The sequence below is a fragment of the Zingiber officinale genome, chromosome 2A (genome assembly GCF_018446385.1).
Source record: "Zingiber officinale cultivar Zhangliang chromosome 2A, Zo_v1.1, whole genome shotgun sequence".
In the NCBI taxonomy this organism is placed as follows: Eukaryota; Viridiplantae; Streptophyta; class Magnoliopsida; order Zingiberales; family Zingiberaceae; genus Zingiber; species Zingiber officinale.
Genome location: NC_055988.1, coordinates 14617561 through 14637768, shown reverse-complemented (window position 1 = coordinate 14637768; position 20208 = coordinate 14617561). Strand labels below are relative to the sequence as shown.

Sequence of the window (20208 nt, the reverse complement as noted above, 5' to 3'; positions counted from 1 at the left end):
AACATGAATTTAGTATGTGCTCATGAGTAGTACGGTGCACACCATATTGTTTTATATATATATATATAATTTAGGTTTTAAATAACAAATCTGGAACACAATTTATATATAATTAAAAATGAACATTCAAAATATTTATCTCTATTAGAATTTAATCTCTAATTCTCTTATTTATTTTCTGCCAACAAATACATGATTAACGAGATCTACATGATGTGCACTAGATGCACTCCTAATTCGAATAATAAGTTGCTACCAAGATTTTGAAAGCTTCCACTATATATAATTTAATACAAAATTATACTTGCAAACTCTTCTCTACTACACCAAATCCACATTAACAATAATTATCTAACATGCAAAATGAATATACATATTAACTATAACAAAATTCGATAGAGGCAAACCTATTTAAAACCAAAACTCTCATGTACGTAAACCAACAACTTTCTCTTCAAAATCATGGCCAACTCTTCCTATGGCCGCCGGAGTTATGTTGCTTGGAAGGTCCCGATGGCGGAATATTGGCCCTCAACTGCCTCTCAAAATCAGGAACTATCATCCTTCTCCCAATTCCAATGGACTCTTCCTTGAATCCTTCTTCCACGCTATGGCAACTACAAGAGAACAAAAGAATAAGAAGAATGAAAACCCGCATTGCGAAAGTCGAGTCCCTTGTGAGACAACTCATTAGGAGATACTTATTGCTGAAAATATAGTGGTGGAGAACTTTGAAGAACTACAACTCACTTTAAATATAACAAGGAGAAGCAAGGGTTGGGTTTATTAGATGAGTAGATGGTAGCCACCATGTACCATGTGATGTTTAATAAGTGGGGGCTTGTTGGGTGATTTGGTAGCAATGGAGGGGGCCTCTCATAAATCTTTAATTAATGGACAAAAAGAGGGATAGGAACAGTTGTCACTCGTCACATACGAAAGGGAGAATTTGTTTTTTGTTCTTTAATTTTACATTATGCAATTTAAATTTGTCAAAATACTCCTCAAAGTGATAACCCTCACCTAAAAGTCTCTCAGGACCATGCAATCTGGAAGGGAAGTAAATCACGGAACTTCACCCACCCTTTGATACTCCTAATGACATTACTAGGTTTGGTTGCAATTTTAGATAAGGGACCAGCCGCCACTCCAGATTTGGTTGGGAAAAGTAAGATTGTTTACCAAATGTGAGTCGTTGTGTATGATTCAAAATGGTCAGGTTATACCTGAGGTAGTAGCAAGTTCAGATGCCCATGTTTGTTGAGGAACAGAATTGTGGTTTACCAAATCTTGGGTTGGTGCTGCAAATGATAATATCAAACAGGTTATCAGAATTGATCTCTTATATTTATTTTTATAATCACACGCAAAACAAAAATTCATTTGTGCTGACAATAGAACTTACACCATAAAGAAGCAATGCCACTTGTTGAGCATCTCCACTCTTCAAATGGCATCACTGAGATCATAAACGGGCAACCTATTCACCATCTGTAAATTTGCACAATACTGTAATTCACGAACAAAATCAGTTTTGCGATCACAAGGAATGGCAATCAAAGCCAGACAAGATCACTATGAAGAAATGACTGGCGTAGGTTGATTGTAACTGGAACTGCTAGTCTTAATGGAAGATGCAACAGGTCTATCCTTCAGGTTAGTGATAGGAATAACTGCATCGGAAGAATTTGATTGGCTGTTGTCGCTGTGATCTGGCCTTATCCACATCTTAATATACCCCTCCCTTGAAAGTGCTACAATGGATTCATTAGTGAATATCACGCTCGAAAGGGGATATATCAACATGCACCCTGTGGGCAATTCGAAATTTTAGGCATATCTTGCATGCTTGGAGAAGGTCGTAGCGAGCCTAAAGGAATAACACTGTCCCAGTGAGCAGAATCACTTCTGCTGGCAAATGTACGTGATCCACCCGGAGGACCGTGCAGCGGCAAGACAATTTAGTCGATGGCCAAGTCCCACAAAACTAGTTGTGCGTCCTGCAAGGTTGTGTATCAAAAAGATCATGAATCCAAAGAGAAGGAAGATGCCATCCAAAACCACCAAACAAACATTCAAATAACTCAATCACGTGAAGCAATTATACAGCTTGGTATTAGCTTGTTTAACTGTTAATACAATTTAAATCCATACCTGACCAACCGAACGAAAATGATACACAATATTTTCACCAGTTACTTCTGAATTTGGTGTGACCAATATGAATCAAAAGCAACTCCAATAACCTGGTGATCATCATCTATTATAAGTATACTTGAAATGAGTAAATAATGCAGATAAGAATAGGGTATCTAATTTTAATCACATTACCCATGAATTATGGCCCTCACCCCACGCCACTATCTTCCTATCTCCAATGCTCCACACTTGCACCAGATCATCTTCTCCACCAGTCAAAATATATTTGCCATCAGAACTAAAGTAGTATATAGTAGTCAATCTCAAAGTTGCATCATGATAAAACAAAATTTTGACATAGAAAAAAAGAATACACCTTATGAAGACCATTATGCAGTAAGGAAAAAGAGAGTTGAAAATGGAAGTATTTTCTTAGTAAGACAGGGATCAGGTAGTAAAGGTATAGAAGAAATAGACAGGTAGAAGTCTGAGGTTTATATATTATTAAGCTACATGAGCAGTTTGTTTTAGTGAAAATGTTAAAATCACAGGTTTTAATGGGAGAAGAACACAACAACAACCAAGTCTTATGCCACTAGGTTTTAATGGAAGAAGAAGACAAAGAAATTTGGATAGTTTGTACTTTTGATCTCTGGTACTCAAACTCTTTATGTACCCTCTCTTATACCTGTGTCCGATACCTGACACATGACATTAACACTCCAAGTGGAAATTCAGATTTCATACCCACATTGTATTTTAGAAATAACCATATTGGATATTTGGATTCATACCCGCATCGGGTACTTGTATCCGAGTCCAATATTCAACATTTACTGAGTATGAGCAGCACAGAGAAACATATCCCATGAAATGAGTGAATTATGATGAACATCATTTGCATGGGCACATTGTAGATACCTCCAAGCACAGCACAATAAAGCACCATCATAGCTCTTCCCACCAAATTTTAGTTGCTTTTTTGCAAAATCAAAAATTCTTAAATAACCTGCAAAGTTAAGCTGCTTGAGTTTAGTCTTGAAACAGAAAAAAAAAATCAAATTTAGAATAAACACTCTAATAGAATTAGAAAAAGATAATTAAATGCACACCATCTCTACTAACAGTAGCTAAACATATCCCATCAGATGAAAAGGATAGATTATTGATTGAACTTAAAACAAATTCGCCATCTGGCAATGGGATTGCTCTGCAAGAAGATCAATTGATGTTTTGCATTGCATTTGAAATAACACTAAGCACATTGTCTCAGACCATGTTACTCGAACTCACTTATATCCAACATACAAATGAGTATCCAAAATGTGTATAGAGTTAAGTGTATGGCAAGTGTTACTACTACATTATGTGTGTAGATTTTAAGTGTGTGTAACGGCTACACCCAGAAACTAGGGGAGTTAAAAATTAACCTGACCTGACCTGAAAAAAATCAGGTTCAGGTTGAGAATTTTCGGATTTGGGTGGGGTTCGGGTTGGAGGATTTCGGGTTGAAAATTTTCGGGTCGGGTTCGGATCTGATTGACCCGAATTTAGGCTTTAGTGGGTTTTGTTTTGTTAAATCAAATTTTATTTTAAAAATTAAGATGCTTTTATGTATATTAATATCAATGTTAGTATGAAAATGATGAAGTATTGAGATAAAAGTAAAGAATTATTGGGAAAAAGAAAAAAAAAAAAAGAACATTTTGAATCAGGATTTTTAGGTTATTTGAGTCAGGTTCGGGTTGGTCGAGTTCAAGTTTGGGTTTAGGGGTTTTGGATTGAAATCGGGTTCAGATTGGGTTCAGGTTGAGATTTAAAAAAAAAAAATCGATTCGACCAAAACCCGACCCATCCGAATTGACACCCTTATTAGAAACTCTTACTTGTCATCAATAGAGGTACTAAGTGTCAATGTGTCACTATCCAACATAGGTACAAATAGATTAAACCCCATATTAGTTATGTAATCATTGATTATTACATCATAATCTTATCTACAAAGCGTGCATAATATTTAATGGCAAAAAAAAATCAATCAAAAAGCGCCCTTTATTTTCAAAATCATCAACACAAGCCCAATTTGAGGCAAAGATAATTCTAATTTCCATGAAAATGAATGTTAAGATTTACTCCAAATTGTTGACATTCACAGATGGAGTTAGGAAAGTCTTACCTCAAATTAGCAAAAGGGTGTCAATTCGGATGGATCGGATTAGGTTCGGGTTGATTTTTTTTTTTAAATCTCAACCTGAACCCAAACTCGATTTCAACCTGAAATTGCTAAATCCAAATTTGACCAACCCGAACCCAACCCGAATAACCCGAAAAATCCAATTCAAAACGACTTTTTTTTTTTGGATATTTTCCCTATAATTCTTTATTTTTATCTCAATACTCCATTATCACTAATATACATAAAAGCATCTTAATTTTCAAAATAAAATTTGATTTAACCCCAAAAAACCCACTAAACACTAAGTTCGAGTCAACTCGAACCCGACCCGAGAATTTTCAACCCGAAACCCTCCAACCCGAACCTAATTTTTTTCGGATCGACTCGGGTCGGGCTCATTTTTGACACCCTAAGCAAAAGTGAATAATTACATTGAAATGATGCACTTTTATTAGTTTGAGAATTTCAAATGTAAATTACAAGATATCTTTGCTTAATTAAGATGTGAATATTGTCTTAGAGCAGTAAAAGTGAAAGTGAATAGCTTCATTGAAATTGTTTATTTTTTTAATAAATTGACAAAAAGGTGCCATATTCAGCTACAACTAGAACTTAAGAGGAAAAAGAAATGACAAATTTGGAATATTATCAAAGAATTTGTCAAAGACTAACTTTTTCATATACATATATATTTCCATCAGCATAACCAACAACAAATGTGCCATCTCCTTCTGGGATCCATGCAATACAAGTGCATTAGTGGATGTTCATCAATAAATAATGCATGGCTGTTAATCAAGACCTGAATATTGCATATGGCAAACCATACTGCCCAGCAGCCCATCAATATCTACACTTTTCATCTACTGACATGCACAGACATAAACACAAAGGCAGGGTGTGGCTAGTATTCTTTCTTTTGCCACTTGTACATAAATGCCAATCATTGCAGAAGAAACTCTTTAAAAAAAACTTAACTTCCCAAACTTAACCTGCTTAAGAATCTAGTTATCCATTTGTCCCTTATACATAGATCTCACCCAATTTATTATCTATTGAACCAGGATAGAAGCATCAGTACATCCATTTTCAGAGTTAAAGAACAACTGGAAAACCACTTGTGCATAACTAAAATCAAATCTAAAAGCACATATAATACTAATCAAGGTTTACACAATCAACCTGCAAGACTGAAAGTTTATCATCTTAAAGTAAGCTTAGCTTACAAATCAAAGTTCTCCTAAATAAAAGTTTGGCTCAACCTTCCCTTTCTGTCTTTATTTGTCAGAGAAAACTTATGAAGACTACTACATAGTTACTAAGAATAGTTATGCAACCATAATGGTGAATAATCCTCCCAGTCCATCTAAATACCAGAGAAGCCCCCTCCAACATCTATTTCCAAAAGACATCGACTAAAAATATCCCAACTTCCATAAAAGCCTATTTTATTCAAATGCAGGGTATAAGTCATTTCGCAACAACTGTTAACAAAACCGTACATGGACGATGAAGGAATAGTCATATCTCACAGTATCATAGAGATGAAGATGAGATGTCTTGCAAAACATTGTCATGGAGAATCTTGGAAGTATCGAAAGCCATTGCAGGCAGTTAAATGATAATTAGAAGTTAGAAATATATAGAACAATATGTGTGAATATACTGAAACAAGCAATTACATGCCTATTGCTACTGGTGCCATCTTTGTGATAACGCTGAGCTGCAACAAGCTTCCTTCCTGGATCCTGTAGTTGTTGCCTCAATGACACAGAATATACTGAAAAACAAACATAGGTACATTAGCCACCTGATCAATAATCACAAATATAGCAAGTGACTCCAGATTCGACAGGAAACAAGTAAACTGACCATCTCCAGAGTGCAAAGCAATAATCAAATCATGCCCGTCCTCCACCTCTGAATCAAAGGCATGGCAAACTGGATTCGAGTTGCTGAAATGTCTGGCCTTGATCAGGTTAAGTCACCAGATACACTCAAATCTTACACCACAAGTTTGGTGAAATAAATGAATTCAATCTTGTAAACAAGATGAAAACCTAATCCCGTGACAAGAATATAAGATATGTTACTTTTCCATCATAATTAACCACCGGCCGTGAGGTACTTGATCCAATGGAGGTTCCCACAGACCCTCCAATCTTACTGCTCACTGACGGCGCCCGATTCACCCCATCACCACTGAAAAAGCTGAGCGCCCGGCTTCCGTTTCCTGCACCAAGCAACCTAGCCGCCGCCGACCTCACACCATGCCTGATTCGTTGGCTTCTCCTTGAGATATGCAATAGTCAACTGTAGATTGAAAGTACTATCAGTAATTCTGATTTGCATAGACTACAAAACAAGAATAAGACGAAACCAAGCCGACGCACCTGGGAGACGGCCTTAACTGGGTGGGTCTTTTCGTACTGTAGTTTGTACCTTCCCTCCGGGGTCTTGAAGCAGGTCTTGAGGCGGGGCGTCTGATGATTGACGGCGGTGGACGAAGAGGGCATGGTCCACGAATCAGCTTCCTCGATCACTCCACAGGCAGCCTAACAATCATCCCTCCGCTTTGGAGGCGATCCAGAAGTAGGGAACTTTGAGTTAGGGTTTTGAACATGCGCAACGAGGAATTCGCCGGCCACTTCCAGCTCGATCCTCTGTTCTTTTTCTTCGATCTCTCTGTTTCGATGGCAACGGACGGCTTCAGGACTCAGGACAGTAAAAAAGAGACATTCGGCGGACAAGAAAGACGTGAAAATAACAAAAAGGTGGGCGGTTAAAAGCGTCGGCGAATTGGGGATGAGATTACGTTCGTCGACCAGCTTCGTGTTGGTGAACTTATTTATCTTCTTCTAATGTCAATTAAATAAACAAACATTAAACAACTCCTTAAAAATACCTTTAACTGCAAATATTTTAAACCATTTTACCTCTTATATCTAATAAAAAAAATAATACTTAACCCATTTACCAAACGTAAGAGGTGAGAAGACTTAGAAAGAAAATTGTATCCTTATTTTTTTATTGTTTTTTATAATAATATTAAAAGAAAATAATATATTTAATTAACTATTATATCTTTCAATAAAAAACCTTATAAAATTTATATATACATCAGTATAAATCATAGAAAAAAATAACTCCCTTATGTACTAGTCACTATTCCAAAGGCTAGTAGTCGTCCGTGATTTACTTCCTCCGTGTTGGCCCTCGGACGGGTTGACGGGGACACTGGGGGCGAGCGTATTCGTCTTTTGCCACCAATAGAAAAAAATAACTCTGAAAAGGATAACGAGCTAAAAACTCATTACATCATCCTCACTAAACCAAAAAGAGTCAGAATTCTAGATTGATGAATCAAAATCAAATAAACATGGAATAAAGTCATCAATAAAAATCTCCTCATCATCAGCAAATGTGACATACAATGAATTAAAAGTGAAATGTTAGTGGTAAAATTGCACCAATACATATATCAAAAACATTACAAAATCTAAGAAGGAAATTTATACATTCTAAAACATCTCGATATACCCTGTGTTAAAAAAAATCCCCACCAAGGGTCGCCTAGGCGGTCGGCGGCAGCCCACCGCCCCACCTTTTGCCAAGGCGGCGACGATAGGTGGTGAGGCATTAATCGGCTGCCTAGGATGGTCATTGGGCGGCACTTCCTCGATGAAGTCCGATTTTTTTTATCACGAAAAACTGGCCAAATCGATTAGCTGATCAATTCGACCAGTTTTTCGTGACAAACTTCTTTCCCTTGATCGATCAACTGATCGATTCAACATTACTAATCGATAAACTGATTTATTCAAGGGGAAGAAAAAAACATAAAACATAAATTTATAAATTATAGGGTTCTATTTTAAACTTTTAATCGGGATTTTCAACCACCATAAACCTTAAACCTCATCGTCTTCTCCCTCCCCTTCTTCTTTATCCCATTTTCTTCTCCAACCAACCATAGTTACTGCCTCTTCTCCCTCCGCTTCTTTTGAAAAATCAACTAGCAGCAACGAGCTTGCTACCCTAGCCTCTTCCTCCTTCGGTCTTCATCAAGGAGCTTGCTATTGCCGAGGTTGCCAAGTGTCAACAACAAAAGGAAAGCAACCCTTGTTCCTTCATTTCCAACTGCAATCATATACAACTTTTTCTTCTGCCAGGTTAGTAAAATTGTATGTTTGATAAATGATAAATAGCTTGTATGTTCTTCATTTTGGTTAATACTTAATAAAATTCAATTGTATGTTTTTATTTAAATTTTGTATGTTATTGCTTTCCTTGAATTGATAATTGCCATCTATGGATTTTTTTGAATGCTTGATAATCATTGCTTGTATGTTCTTTATCAATGATTTTTTAAATGCTTGACTTGTAGTAAAATGTCAGGTACTATATTTTCTCAAGCATCTAATTCAATGTCATTGATTGTTACCCCTTTGAAACGTAATTCAAATGATGTTGGATAGGAATTTGTGGAAATGGTGGATTCTACAAATTTGGATAAGTTGAAATGTAAGTTGTGTTAAAAAATTTACTAATGGTGGAATTTATATGCTCAAACAACATATTGTCAATATCAAGGGAAATGTTGCCTCATGTAAGAAGTCCTCGGATGAGGATAAATCGAAGTGTAAGAATGAAATTGAAGAAGCAAGAACAAAAAAAAACCAAAGAATATCAATGAAATGGAGGTGAGAGAAGAAGTTGTTTTTGAAAAATATGAGAAAAACGAAAGAACTTTAGGGACAAGAAGGACCCCACTTACTCTTGGCCTTATGGGTAAATTTATATCCGTTATTGATCTCGAATCTTCATTGAGTGGAAGTAAGACGAAAAATTACAACAAAATATTATTGATACAATGAGTATTTCTTTTCATGCCCTTGACAATGATAGCTTCAAGAGATTTGTGGAAACAGTTGGTTATTTGGCCCGGGTTATTGTCCTCCAACTCAATACTTATTAAGGGAGCCCTTATTAAAAGAAGAGGTACATAGAACTAAAAGTCTATTAAAGAGGTAAGAAGAAGAATGTGCTTTGAATGGTTGTTCAATTTTGACCGATGCTTGGATCGACTGGAAAAGAAGAAGTATTATGAATTTGTGTGTCAATTGTAAAGAAGGCACAACTTTTCTTTTTTCTAGGGAAGCATTAGATGAAGTACACACTAGAAATTATATATTTGAATATGTGGACAAGTGCATTGAAGAAGTTGGGCCTCAAAGTGTAGTTCAAGTGGTAATAGACAATGCTTTGAATAATATGGCAGCAAAAGATTTACTAAAGGAGAAGAGACCACATATATTTTATACTTCATGTGCAACTCACACCGTAAATCTTATGCTTCAAGGAATTGGGAACTAATAAAAATTCAAAGGGGTGATTGAGAAGGCAAAGAACTTGACAATCTTTATTTATGCACATCACAAGACATTATCAATGATGAAAAAGTTTACCAAAAAAGGGACATAGTGAGGTCGGGAGTAACATGATTTGCAATCACTTTTCTAACTTTGCAAAGCTTGATGGAGAAGAAAAGTGAACTAAGATCTATGGTTACTAGTGAACAATGGAATGTATGCAAACATTCAAAAAGTGTAAAACGGAAGGTGACACATAATAGCTCTATGAGTACCTCTTTTTGGAATGGAGTAAGTTTTTGCTTAAAGGTGTTTGCCCCTTTAGTTAAATTGCTTCATCTTGTTGATGGAGATAAGAAGTTATCTATGAGTTTTGTATATAGAGAATTACTTAGAACGATAGAGGAGATTAAAGTGACATTCAAAAATCAAGAGCTTCACTATTGTCTGATTATTGATATTATTGATGAAAAAAGTCGTAATCGGCTTGATAGTCCACTACATTTGGGGGCCAACCTCTTGAATCCTTATTACTCCTTCAATGACTGGAGCATAGGAAGTGAAAAAGTGGTCACAAATGACTTATTCACTTGTGTTGAAGCATTCTTTGCCAATGATATTAATAGCCAAAGTGAGGTAATAAATGTAGAGTTATTAAAATATATCAATAAAGTGAGGGGATTTAGAAGGCCATTGGCTATAATTGGATGCACAAAAAAAGATGAGAAATACTATTCAGGTAAGAACCAAGTACTTACTTTATTTTATTATTTTTATTGCTTGTTTGTTATTTTTTGATTTTATTTATTGTTATTATTTGATTTGGTTTTATTTAGTTTGATGGTGGCATCTTTTTGAACACGGTGCACATAAATTACAAAATATGACAAAAAAAAATCTTTCTTTAACTACAGGTTCTTCCGATTGTGAGAGAAATTGGAGTACTTTTAAAGAGATAATTACTTAATTAATAATTACTTATTGACTTAATAATTAATATATTTATCTAATCTAGATTCATATAAAGAAAAGAAATATATTAGATACCAGAATGTTGAACAATTTAGTTTATGTTCAATTCAATGCCAAGATCATAAACAAAAACAGAAGATAAGAAGAAAAAGAAGTAGATGTGCTACTTGTTAGTGAAGCAACTATGACACAAGGCTGGATTGTTGATGGTAGAGATGAAGATGTTGAGACAAATATTGAAGATGTCAGAGAACTTCACGAAGAATAATTTGTATCGGATGAAGAGAAGGAAGATGCCATGAATTTTGAGTTTGAATCCGATACAAAGGAAGTGCTGGAGAAATATAGAGATAAACTATAAGAAGAATTAGGGATATAGGAGATTATCTGAGTTATTTTGTGATTTGTGACTCTGTGAGAACTTTTGTTATTTTACATGCCTTGTCAGTTTTAGACTTTCAGTTTGTAGTTTGTAGTTTGTATTTTGATCTTTTAAACTAGTTTATATACTTTTGCTATTTTAGTATTTCTATTTCCATTTATCTATGTATTTCTATTTCCATTTATCTATTGGGATCAAATTATGCATTTCATTATTAATATTTCGGCATTTCCATTTTGTATGCTATGTATTGTCAGTTTTAGGATTCTAGTAGTTTTGAATTTAAGATACTTGAATACTAACCTTGTAGTCACAACAGACTATAAACTTTCTTCCTGTATTTTGTAATGTCTTTGATGTACATATTAATGTAATTTTCCCACACCAACACTTTACTCTGACTTCATTGTATGTCACATTTGATGATAAGGAGGAGATTTTTATTCCATCTTTATTTGATTTTTGTTTATCAATTTAAAATTTTGGCTCTTTTTTGATTTGATGAGGTGGGTGGAATGAGTTTTTGACTAGTTCCTTTTAGAGTTGCTATTTTCTAGTTTATGTTTGTGCATGTATGAATTTTGTGAGGGTTTTTACCAAATGATATAATGGTTAATTCAATGTAGTTTTTTTCTCTTGAGATTATTATTGAAAAATGATAAAATAAGACAAAAGCACAATTATCTTTTATAAGCTTTCTCACCTTTGTCTTTTGGTTAAAGAAGACTATTATTTTTTAAATAGAAGGGGAGGGAATGTTACTTGATAGAAAACAGGGGTAAAAGTATTTAATCTTAAATAAACAACCTTGAATATATATATGTTCAGCTCGTTAATAAATAATGTAAGTGAATAATATTCGTGAATAGGAATAATATTCATGAACAATGTTCGTAAATAATGTTCATTAATAAAACTCTTATCGACCTGCTAAATAAATAAACATTTAAAATAAATAAATAATTTTGAATTATCAAACTTAATAATCAATCTCAAGCTAAGATTGAATCAACCACAAGCTTGCCCTGGGCTACGGTGCAGGAGAAAAGCGCCAAATTGTCACCTAAGCACCTGTAATTTATTTCCAACTATGGCATATGAGTTGTGCAATCATGAGATATTGGACTTTTATGCTGCTTACCATAAGTGCTTTCTAATTTACCCTAGTGATCAGTATAAAACTTCTATATAGTCGGGCCAATCGTCCCAAGTTCGGTGTTATCAAGTTCAATATTTTTTAAATCAACCTCAAACCAAGTTTGAACCAACCTTAAACTCATAAAAAAAACCAAGCCAATTTTAATAACTTAATTTATTTTAAGCTCAATTTAAATCGATTAGATTACTTTATCAAATAAATTTAAGTATCCCAAAATTTAGCTCTCCTCGGTGGCTTGTTTACTGTCCTAATGAGATAGTTGAGTAAATTAATTTTGTCCGTCCAAATTGGAAACGACAATTTACCAAACAGCGCCCCTAAATTTTGTCGGGGCTGATATGATTCCGTATCAGGTCCAATGTGGGCCATTTTGACGATTCTTCGATTTTATATATTAACATCTATGAAAAGCCGAAATAAATAATGGACACCGTATTTGAACTCCTTGCAACATCAGAAATGTATAGGAACCGAAATGAGTGTAATCAGAGCTCTCTAGGTCTATCTATGGGTTTTAGTCAAAACTCACTTATGGACCTAGAGAGTTCCGATTTCACTCATTTCAGTTCCTATGGATTTCTAAGGTTGCAAAAAGTTTAAATATGATATCCATTATTTATTTCAGTTTTTTCATAGATGTTAACATGTAAAATGAAAGAATTGTCAAAAAAACCCATGTTAACATTATTTATCAGGCTCAATGTGAGCATTTTTGATGATTATTTTATTTTACATGTTAACATCTATGAAAAGTTGAAATAAATAATGGATACTATATTTGAACTCCTTGTAACATCATAAATCCATAGAAATTGAAATGAGTGCAATCGGAACTCTCTAGGTCCATCAGTGAGTTTTGACCGAAATCAACTAATAGACCTAGAGAGCTTTGATTACACTCATTTTAGTTCTAGTAGATTTTTGAGATGGCAAGAAGTTCAAATATGCTATCCATTGTTTATTTTTACTTCTTCAAATATATTAAAATGTTATTAAAAAATTAACTAAATATTATGTAATGTTATTCATATGTTCTGCATGTCGGCGGTACAAACTGGAAACATCCTCTTACAAAAAGCAGAGTAAGGCTGCGTACAATGAATCCTTCTCCGAGATCCCACATAGCGGGAGCTTCGTGCACCGAGCTGTCCTGCATGCCGATACAAAAAAGAAGAGAGAGAAAAATAATGAAGAAAAGAAAAACGATAAAAAAAAGTCAGATTGTCAGAAGGGTAAAACAGGAATTGCACTTGAAAGGTACGCTCTTTGGTAAATAGTAAACTAACGTACGTCTTTTAGTAAATTCAAAAATTTAGTTGCGTTGTTTGGTAAATTGGCGAATCTAAAAATATGATAGGGATCGAGAGAATGAACGATGATAAAAATCAGGCCAAATCCTTTGGACCGCTTTTGCGGTCCAGAGAATGCTCCCTTTATATGTATTGGTGGGGATGCATGATCTCCATTTGTAAAATAGGTGGGGACCATATATCCCCACCAATATATGGAAAGGGAGATCTCCTCTCGGTAAAAATTGGAAAAAGTGATTAAAAATTTAATAAATTACGAGAGGAAATATATATATATATATATATATATATATATTTTTTTTTTGTCGAAGTCCAATGGAGGAATTTGTACCTTACGCCTTACCGCCCTCTCGGGGCTCGGTTCTGTCACTCCGGCGTCGCTTTCTTTGCGCTCCTTTCCGAACCCTAGCTTTTTCTTTGATCGCTCGCCGACTACTGCCGCCGCAGAACGCGAGAGATGGATTTGGCGTTAAATCGTCCGGCGGCGGAGAGGAGACTAGGCAACAAGGTTTGCCGGCCGACCTCCGTTAGGTGGTTCAAGGAATGGTGCGCTCTTACCTCGCCAGGATAACTCCTTGGAGCTCCCGTGCTTCTTTGTTCCGGCCCTGCCACGGATTTAATTTTCTTGTTTATGTTAATGGTTTCTGTCTTGGAGCTCATTTTTTTTTCCTCTATGAATTGGGTTGATGCGAAGAAATCGTACCTTGTCACCTACATTTACATATCTATTTGTTTTTCCCAATGTGTATCAGGGTTCCGCAGGATTTGGTTGCGACTGGAGGAAAATGCTACCTTTTCAAGTGGGTTACGGGTGTGTCCCCGTTCTCGTTGACTTTAGTTGACTAGTGTATGAAGTTTGTTTCCTCGTTTATCTAACTTTAGCCCTCCGGATGATTGTTTTTTAGAGGACATATTGAAAGCGTTAAACGAGAACCCCAGAGAAACCGAGGAAGAAAGGAAGCCTGAACCGGCTACGGAAGTTCTATTTCTGTGTAGCTATGAAGGTTGTGGAAGAACCTTCATAGATGCAGGGACTCTGAAAAAGCATGCTCACGTTCATGGAGAGAAGCAACATGTTTGCCAAATTGAAGGCTGTGGAAAGGTGTTCTATCTCATTCGTATTAACAATATATATATTTTTAACATGGTTTATGGGTGTGAGCAGGGTAATGCGTACAATAGACCCTTTGGGGTCCCGCATTAGCACAAGTTTCGTGCACCGTCTGTCCTTTTTATGGTTTATGGGTGATTACACATCTGTTACTCTTAACCATGAATTCATCCTACTTGGTTCCTTTTTTACTGTGGTAATTTGGTTGCGTGCTCTATTCATTGTGTTGCTTATTTCAGTTATGAGACCAGAAATGACTTTCCCTCTCGTAGTTTCAGTGCTGTAAATGCTATCAGTAGTTTTGGTTAGTCTCTTTTTTTTTTTTGCTTGCAGAATATTTATTTGTAAATAGTACTTATGTGATGCATGGCGATACTGATACAAGCGACAATATCCCTTGGAAGCATGGTAGTCATATTGTTGTTTGTTATAATTTTATATTATTCTTTGATCTTGTCTGTTCCTGAGAAGTCTTCTTATCTGTTGACTATTATGTTTCAGGTGTATTTCATAAGTTATTTCTGGTAGATGTTATTTTCTTGTGCTTCTTTCCTTTCTAAGGTAATCCTGTCTATCGCAGAAATTTTTAGACAGTTCAAAGTTAAAGAGGCATTATCTTATTCATACAGGGGAGAGGGATTTCATATGCCCTCGTGAAGGTTGTGGCAAGGTGATTGTCCTACACTCAATCTCTAGCACATCTAAGTAGTATTGATTATGTTAAGTTTGACCTCTGAAACTGTATAGTCTTGTAATATTTTTCCATCTTATTTCATTCAGAATATTTTCTTTGTAGTGCTTTACTATTTTCAAGGGTTCTAACATGTTCTAATGATTTGAATGCAGGCCTTCTCATTGGATTTTAACTTAAGAGCACATATGAAAACACATTTAGTGGAGAACTATCATGTTTGTCCCAACCTAGAATGTGGAAAGCGATATATAAACGAAGGCAAGCTAAGAACCCACATGAAAATGCATAATGACAAGGTAGGCATTTCTATTTTAGTCTAAATTTGATGTCAATCCGTCATTCCTGTGCGTAACATTTCTTGCTTGATTCTCTCAATGTTCAAAGATATTCCTTTATATTCTATGATACTTTGATATTAGACAGTGTCATATTGGATGTTTGGATAAACAAACTCTGAACACAATGGATAATCAATTTTTATATTAAATACTGCATCTGACTATTTATTATCTAAGCTAGTTCGACAAAGCAGTCATGATTGAAAATGGTTTAACTTTCACCTTTTTCACTTTCTTAGCTATCCTATCCTTTACTCCTTTTGAGACCATGGTTTTCTAGCAGTCTACCTAGCTTATGATTCCTAAAATTTTCGAGAGGATCTAGTCATTAGTTCATTTGAGACTTGGCAAGTTAAATATTTTTTCTACAATTTTACTTGATGATTCAGTAATATGCTAATGTCATTTTTGTCGAAACTTCTCTAGATGTTAGGTGTGATGATTGATGAAGGTATTGAGCTAGATTAATGTTGACCCTTTAAAGTCTGCGTATATCGAAGGATGGACAGAAGAGGGATGGATCATCCTTAAGGAAAAAGATCTACCGTGCAAAAGAAGGAAAGATTGAGGAAAAAATGGAAAACTCACATAGAAGGGAAATGAAAGAAAGGGAAAGAGGAGGGGGGACTCGTAGCAAGCATGCTGCAAGGTCATAGTGAGCATCCCGTGAGTTCAAGTCGGCTTGACTGCAAGCATGCGGATAGTTAGCGGCCTTGAGCTTGCAACTAGTCCGTGAGGTCACAACTAGTCTGCAGTTGCGAGCTTGCGAACAGTCCACGGTCGGGAAATCATGACTAGTTCGAAACTATGATCTCGTGAGGAGGCCACAAGCTCATGGCTAGTCTGTGGCTGTGAGCTCGTCATGAGATCAGTGCAGACAGTGAGGAGGGAAGGAAAGTCTTTTGGATAGATGAAAAATCCTTTAAAACTTGATGAAGTTATGGATTGGGAATCCATGCTTTCTTTAAATTTACATCAAGCTATTGTAGGAAAATGTCTCAACTCCCACACAATCTGCCCCTCCTGCAATTTGTCCTTCTGAATGAATGAATAGGCTATTAAGATGTTTAGCCATGCAACTTATACTTGTGTCAATGTTATTAGGTTTTAAACTGAACTAAGCTAGTGTGTAATGTGGACACTAGCATATATGCAATTGATCTGACTTAGTGACTTGATGCTATGTCAACCTTGTCAGTCACCAACTTGACTTGGCACACTGTGTTAAGTTGACTTGGTGCCATGTTAGGGCATAAGAGGTGTTAAATCAATCCAATGGCATATCAACTGTACTAGGCCTTCTATTGACTCTGCATATTTCAATCCCAAATTGGATCTTCCTGAAATTCTGTATCAATTTTAAATATGACATGTGATTTAAATATTGTAACATTCTGTGTCACTTCTAAACTTCTTGGTTTATAAGGAGTAAAATCATCTCATGTATTTTTTGGAAAGTGACAACCTGTGACCTATGCTTGATGACGACAATAAAAATTCTGTCTATTCATGGATATAGACAAGTTTGTTAGACCACAAAATCTATACCGTGATCTTTTGTTTCCTTTTGTCTTTTGTTTTTGTTTTTTCTCTTCTTCTCCGTGGTCTTGTATTTCTTACTTTTGTGGCAAATTGGTGGTTGTCTTCCTAACAATCAATTATGCAAAAGTATTACAACTTAGCAGGCTGTAAATCTAAACAGTATCATGATCCTGTCAATTGGTCTCAGAGCCTTGGATTTTCCAAGGAAAGAATGAGTCAGATGCTGACAGAAGGAAATCTAAAGATTGTCAAGTACAACAATAATGATGTTAGTTTTGGATGATGCAAATGAAATTTTATTCATCATAGAAATTACATGAGCATCTCTACGACAATAGTCAAAATCAAAATTGAAGGAAAATGCTTTGACTCACATTGACTTTGACTATTGTCCTAGTAAAGTTGTTGGATAGGCAAGTGCTTGTAGTTATCCATCCAACATGGGCCCATAACGTTGCCTTAAGTATATTTGACGCAACACTTGTGTAATCCAAAGATGTCAAAGGTAGTCCCCAGGATTGGCTCAGCTGGTGGGTGCATGGGTAATGGTCGTAGAGGTGGGGGGTCAAATCTTGGCAGGGGATTTCATCACCCTTTGTTGGACCTCCGGCCATGCACTTACCAGAGAGGAGGAATTCTTTTGTAAGTAATTCTTTTGAATTTACGAAAGTATGTTGGATCCTGATCTTCTCAATAGAGAGAAGGAATCAGGGATGGCATTTAGTTCTGCCTTGAGTACAAATCAGAGAGGCCAACAAAATGAGCCCAAGATCGAGCCAAATCTAAGTCTAAGAAAACTGATCAATCCGTGACTGTTATCAAGGTTATTGAAACTGTGGGAGAAAGGAACATTTGAAGCATTGTTGGCTGAAAAAGAGAATCTGATGTCAAAATCAGTCAGGCGCAAGGAAGCTTGGAGCGCGATAATGGAAGATGTTCAATATGCACTGCTCAGGATTACTAGTCCAATAGAGATAATTTTCAGATTCTGATGTAATTGTCACTCAACCATATGTAGAAAATTTATAATGAACTATATATCTGGTAATAATCAATAATGTTTATCTGATAGATGAACCACATTCAAACATTGTGAAGATATGTTCAAATTAAAATTTCAATTGGTATATTTGGAAACTGTAGAATATTGGGTATTGAAAATATGAAAGAAACTATCAAGTAAGCTTTCATGGCTGGAAAGAGAGTAGCTTGAGATAGAGTAGATGGGGATATGAAGTTGTCACAGGAAAAATATGTTGAGAAGGTTCAGTATGGTTTCAAATCTGGCAGCTTGATTTTTGCCATGGTAAGTATTGGAATATATCCTAAAAATCAATGATAGAAATGTATCACAACTACAACAACTGAGGATGGTCCTAACGATGAGACTGATTAACATATGCACTTGAAGATTAATACTTCTAAAACAATATTATGTTCTGATTCTTTATTTATTACATGAACTTATGCCAAGTCATTTTGTTTCCGTGTCTTCGTAGTATGGTATGATCGAGACACTGAAACACACGCCGATAGTTGAGAAGCCGCTTCCTACTTTCAAGGCAACTGCATCTGGATACGGTTCTGCTTCTGCTCTGCGACCTTTTACCTGCCCGTATGAAGGTTGCGACAAAGCTTACATCCATGAGTATAAACTGAACCTCCATTTCAAAAGGGAGCATCCTGGCCATAATTCTGAAGAAAATGGTAAACTTGCAACTGCTGCTGAGCATGCCATGGAGGAAGTCAGTGATCAAGAAACTTATCTCCTGAGAAGCAGTCTTGGCAAGAATGCTAAACGAAGAAAGCCCTATCCAACTTCACAGCTGCCTCCTGCAAAATATGGGAAAACACCAAACTTGGCTCCTACACCTAGACATGCTGTCAAGAAGCAATGGCCGAGCAAAGATGTGCAGGAGGAAGACAGTGAGGAAACTGAAGAAGATGGGGACAATGTTGATGGGGATGGATGGAGATACCCAGAGACTGAAGGTGAGGAATGAGAGTGAGTTCCTTTCACATAGCATTTCGAAGCATCAAATATCATGGTTGCTTAATTTACTGCTACCAATCAAGTTCCCTTCATCAATACAATATCACTAATATACATTGTGACTTGTTGCTTTTTTTCACCAAATCTCAATACACCTATTATGATTCTCTCTTTTGTGTCGATCATTGTAGAGCCAATTCAAATGGATTTGAATTATTATTTTCATTTGCAAATTAATTGGGCATAATGGAGCCCAATGAAATAATTTATGGGCTGCCCATCAATGGAGGCCCATAATAGGGCTTCTATGCGAAGTAGAATGGATGTTGGGCTCTAAGCGGGCCCTTATATTCTTCAATGTTTGTAAATTTTGTCGAAGATGGTGATGCTACCAGTCGAAACCGTTCTAGACTATTATACTAGAACGCTTGTATAATTAAATAACAAAGTTGGAAAGGCCTCTCTGAATCGTATTCAAGTATAAGCCTATAAAAAAATGATTGGATAAAATGATAAAAAAAAATTATTTATACAAAATTAGATAGTTCGACCACTTAAATCGGTCAAAACACCTTCATTGATAAATAGTAGTGGTTGGCTAAACTAGTAGTCGTGTTAAAAGTTTTTTGGCACGTTTAAAATGTTAGACCTGTGCGAACATGAAGGGGCTGGGTGAATATCTTCAATCGTTTCATCATTGATCTTGTGCTCGTCGTTTGAATGTGTAGTAAAAACTTGAATCCAAAATCAACTCCACATGCATAATTCCGGAATTTATTTGGTATATGTCTCTTAGACGACTAATTCAATACCTACTCTTAGTGATCTTCCTCCACTATAAACTTTTTCCTTCTTGAAAATCTTCTAGAGGCAAGAAATCTTTTACAAACTTATTTTTACAAGTTTGTTCTAACAAGAACACCACAATTCAACAACAATAAAAGATATAAAAGCAAATACAAAAATATAAACAACTTTACATGAATCTTGCTTTTGATTGCTGTTGAGTGTTTGAAAATA

The 20208-nt window shown here is 35.7% G+C and overlaps 1 protein-coding gene and 1 pseudogene across 1 annotated transcript; one reads left to right on the top strand and one right to left on the bottom strand.

Moving 5' to 3' along the window:
* Window positions 1-249: 249 nt before the first annotated feature.
* LOC122040814 lies at window positions 250-7157 on the bottom strand (annotated as a pseudogene).
* Window positions 7158-13820: 6663 nt separating this feature from the next.
* LOC122040802 (zinc finger transcription factor YY1-like) lies at window positions 13821-19327 on the top strand. The gene is made up of 6 exons (XM_042600243.1): window positions 13821-14056; window positions 14263-14321; window positions 14416-14612; window positions 15202-15291; window positions 15468-15611; window positions 18695-19327. The coding sequence occupies exons 1-6, from the start codon at window positions 13968-13970 to the stop codon at window positions 19196-19198; spliced, it is 1083 nt and encodes a 360-aa protein (XP_042456177.1). The 5' UTR covers window positions 13821-13967; the 3' UTR covers window positions 19199-19327.
* The last annotated feature ends 881 nt before the right edge of the window (window positions 19328-20208 follow it).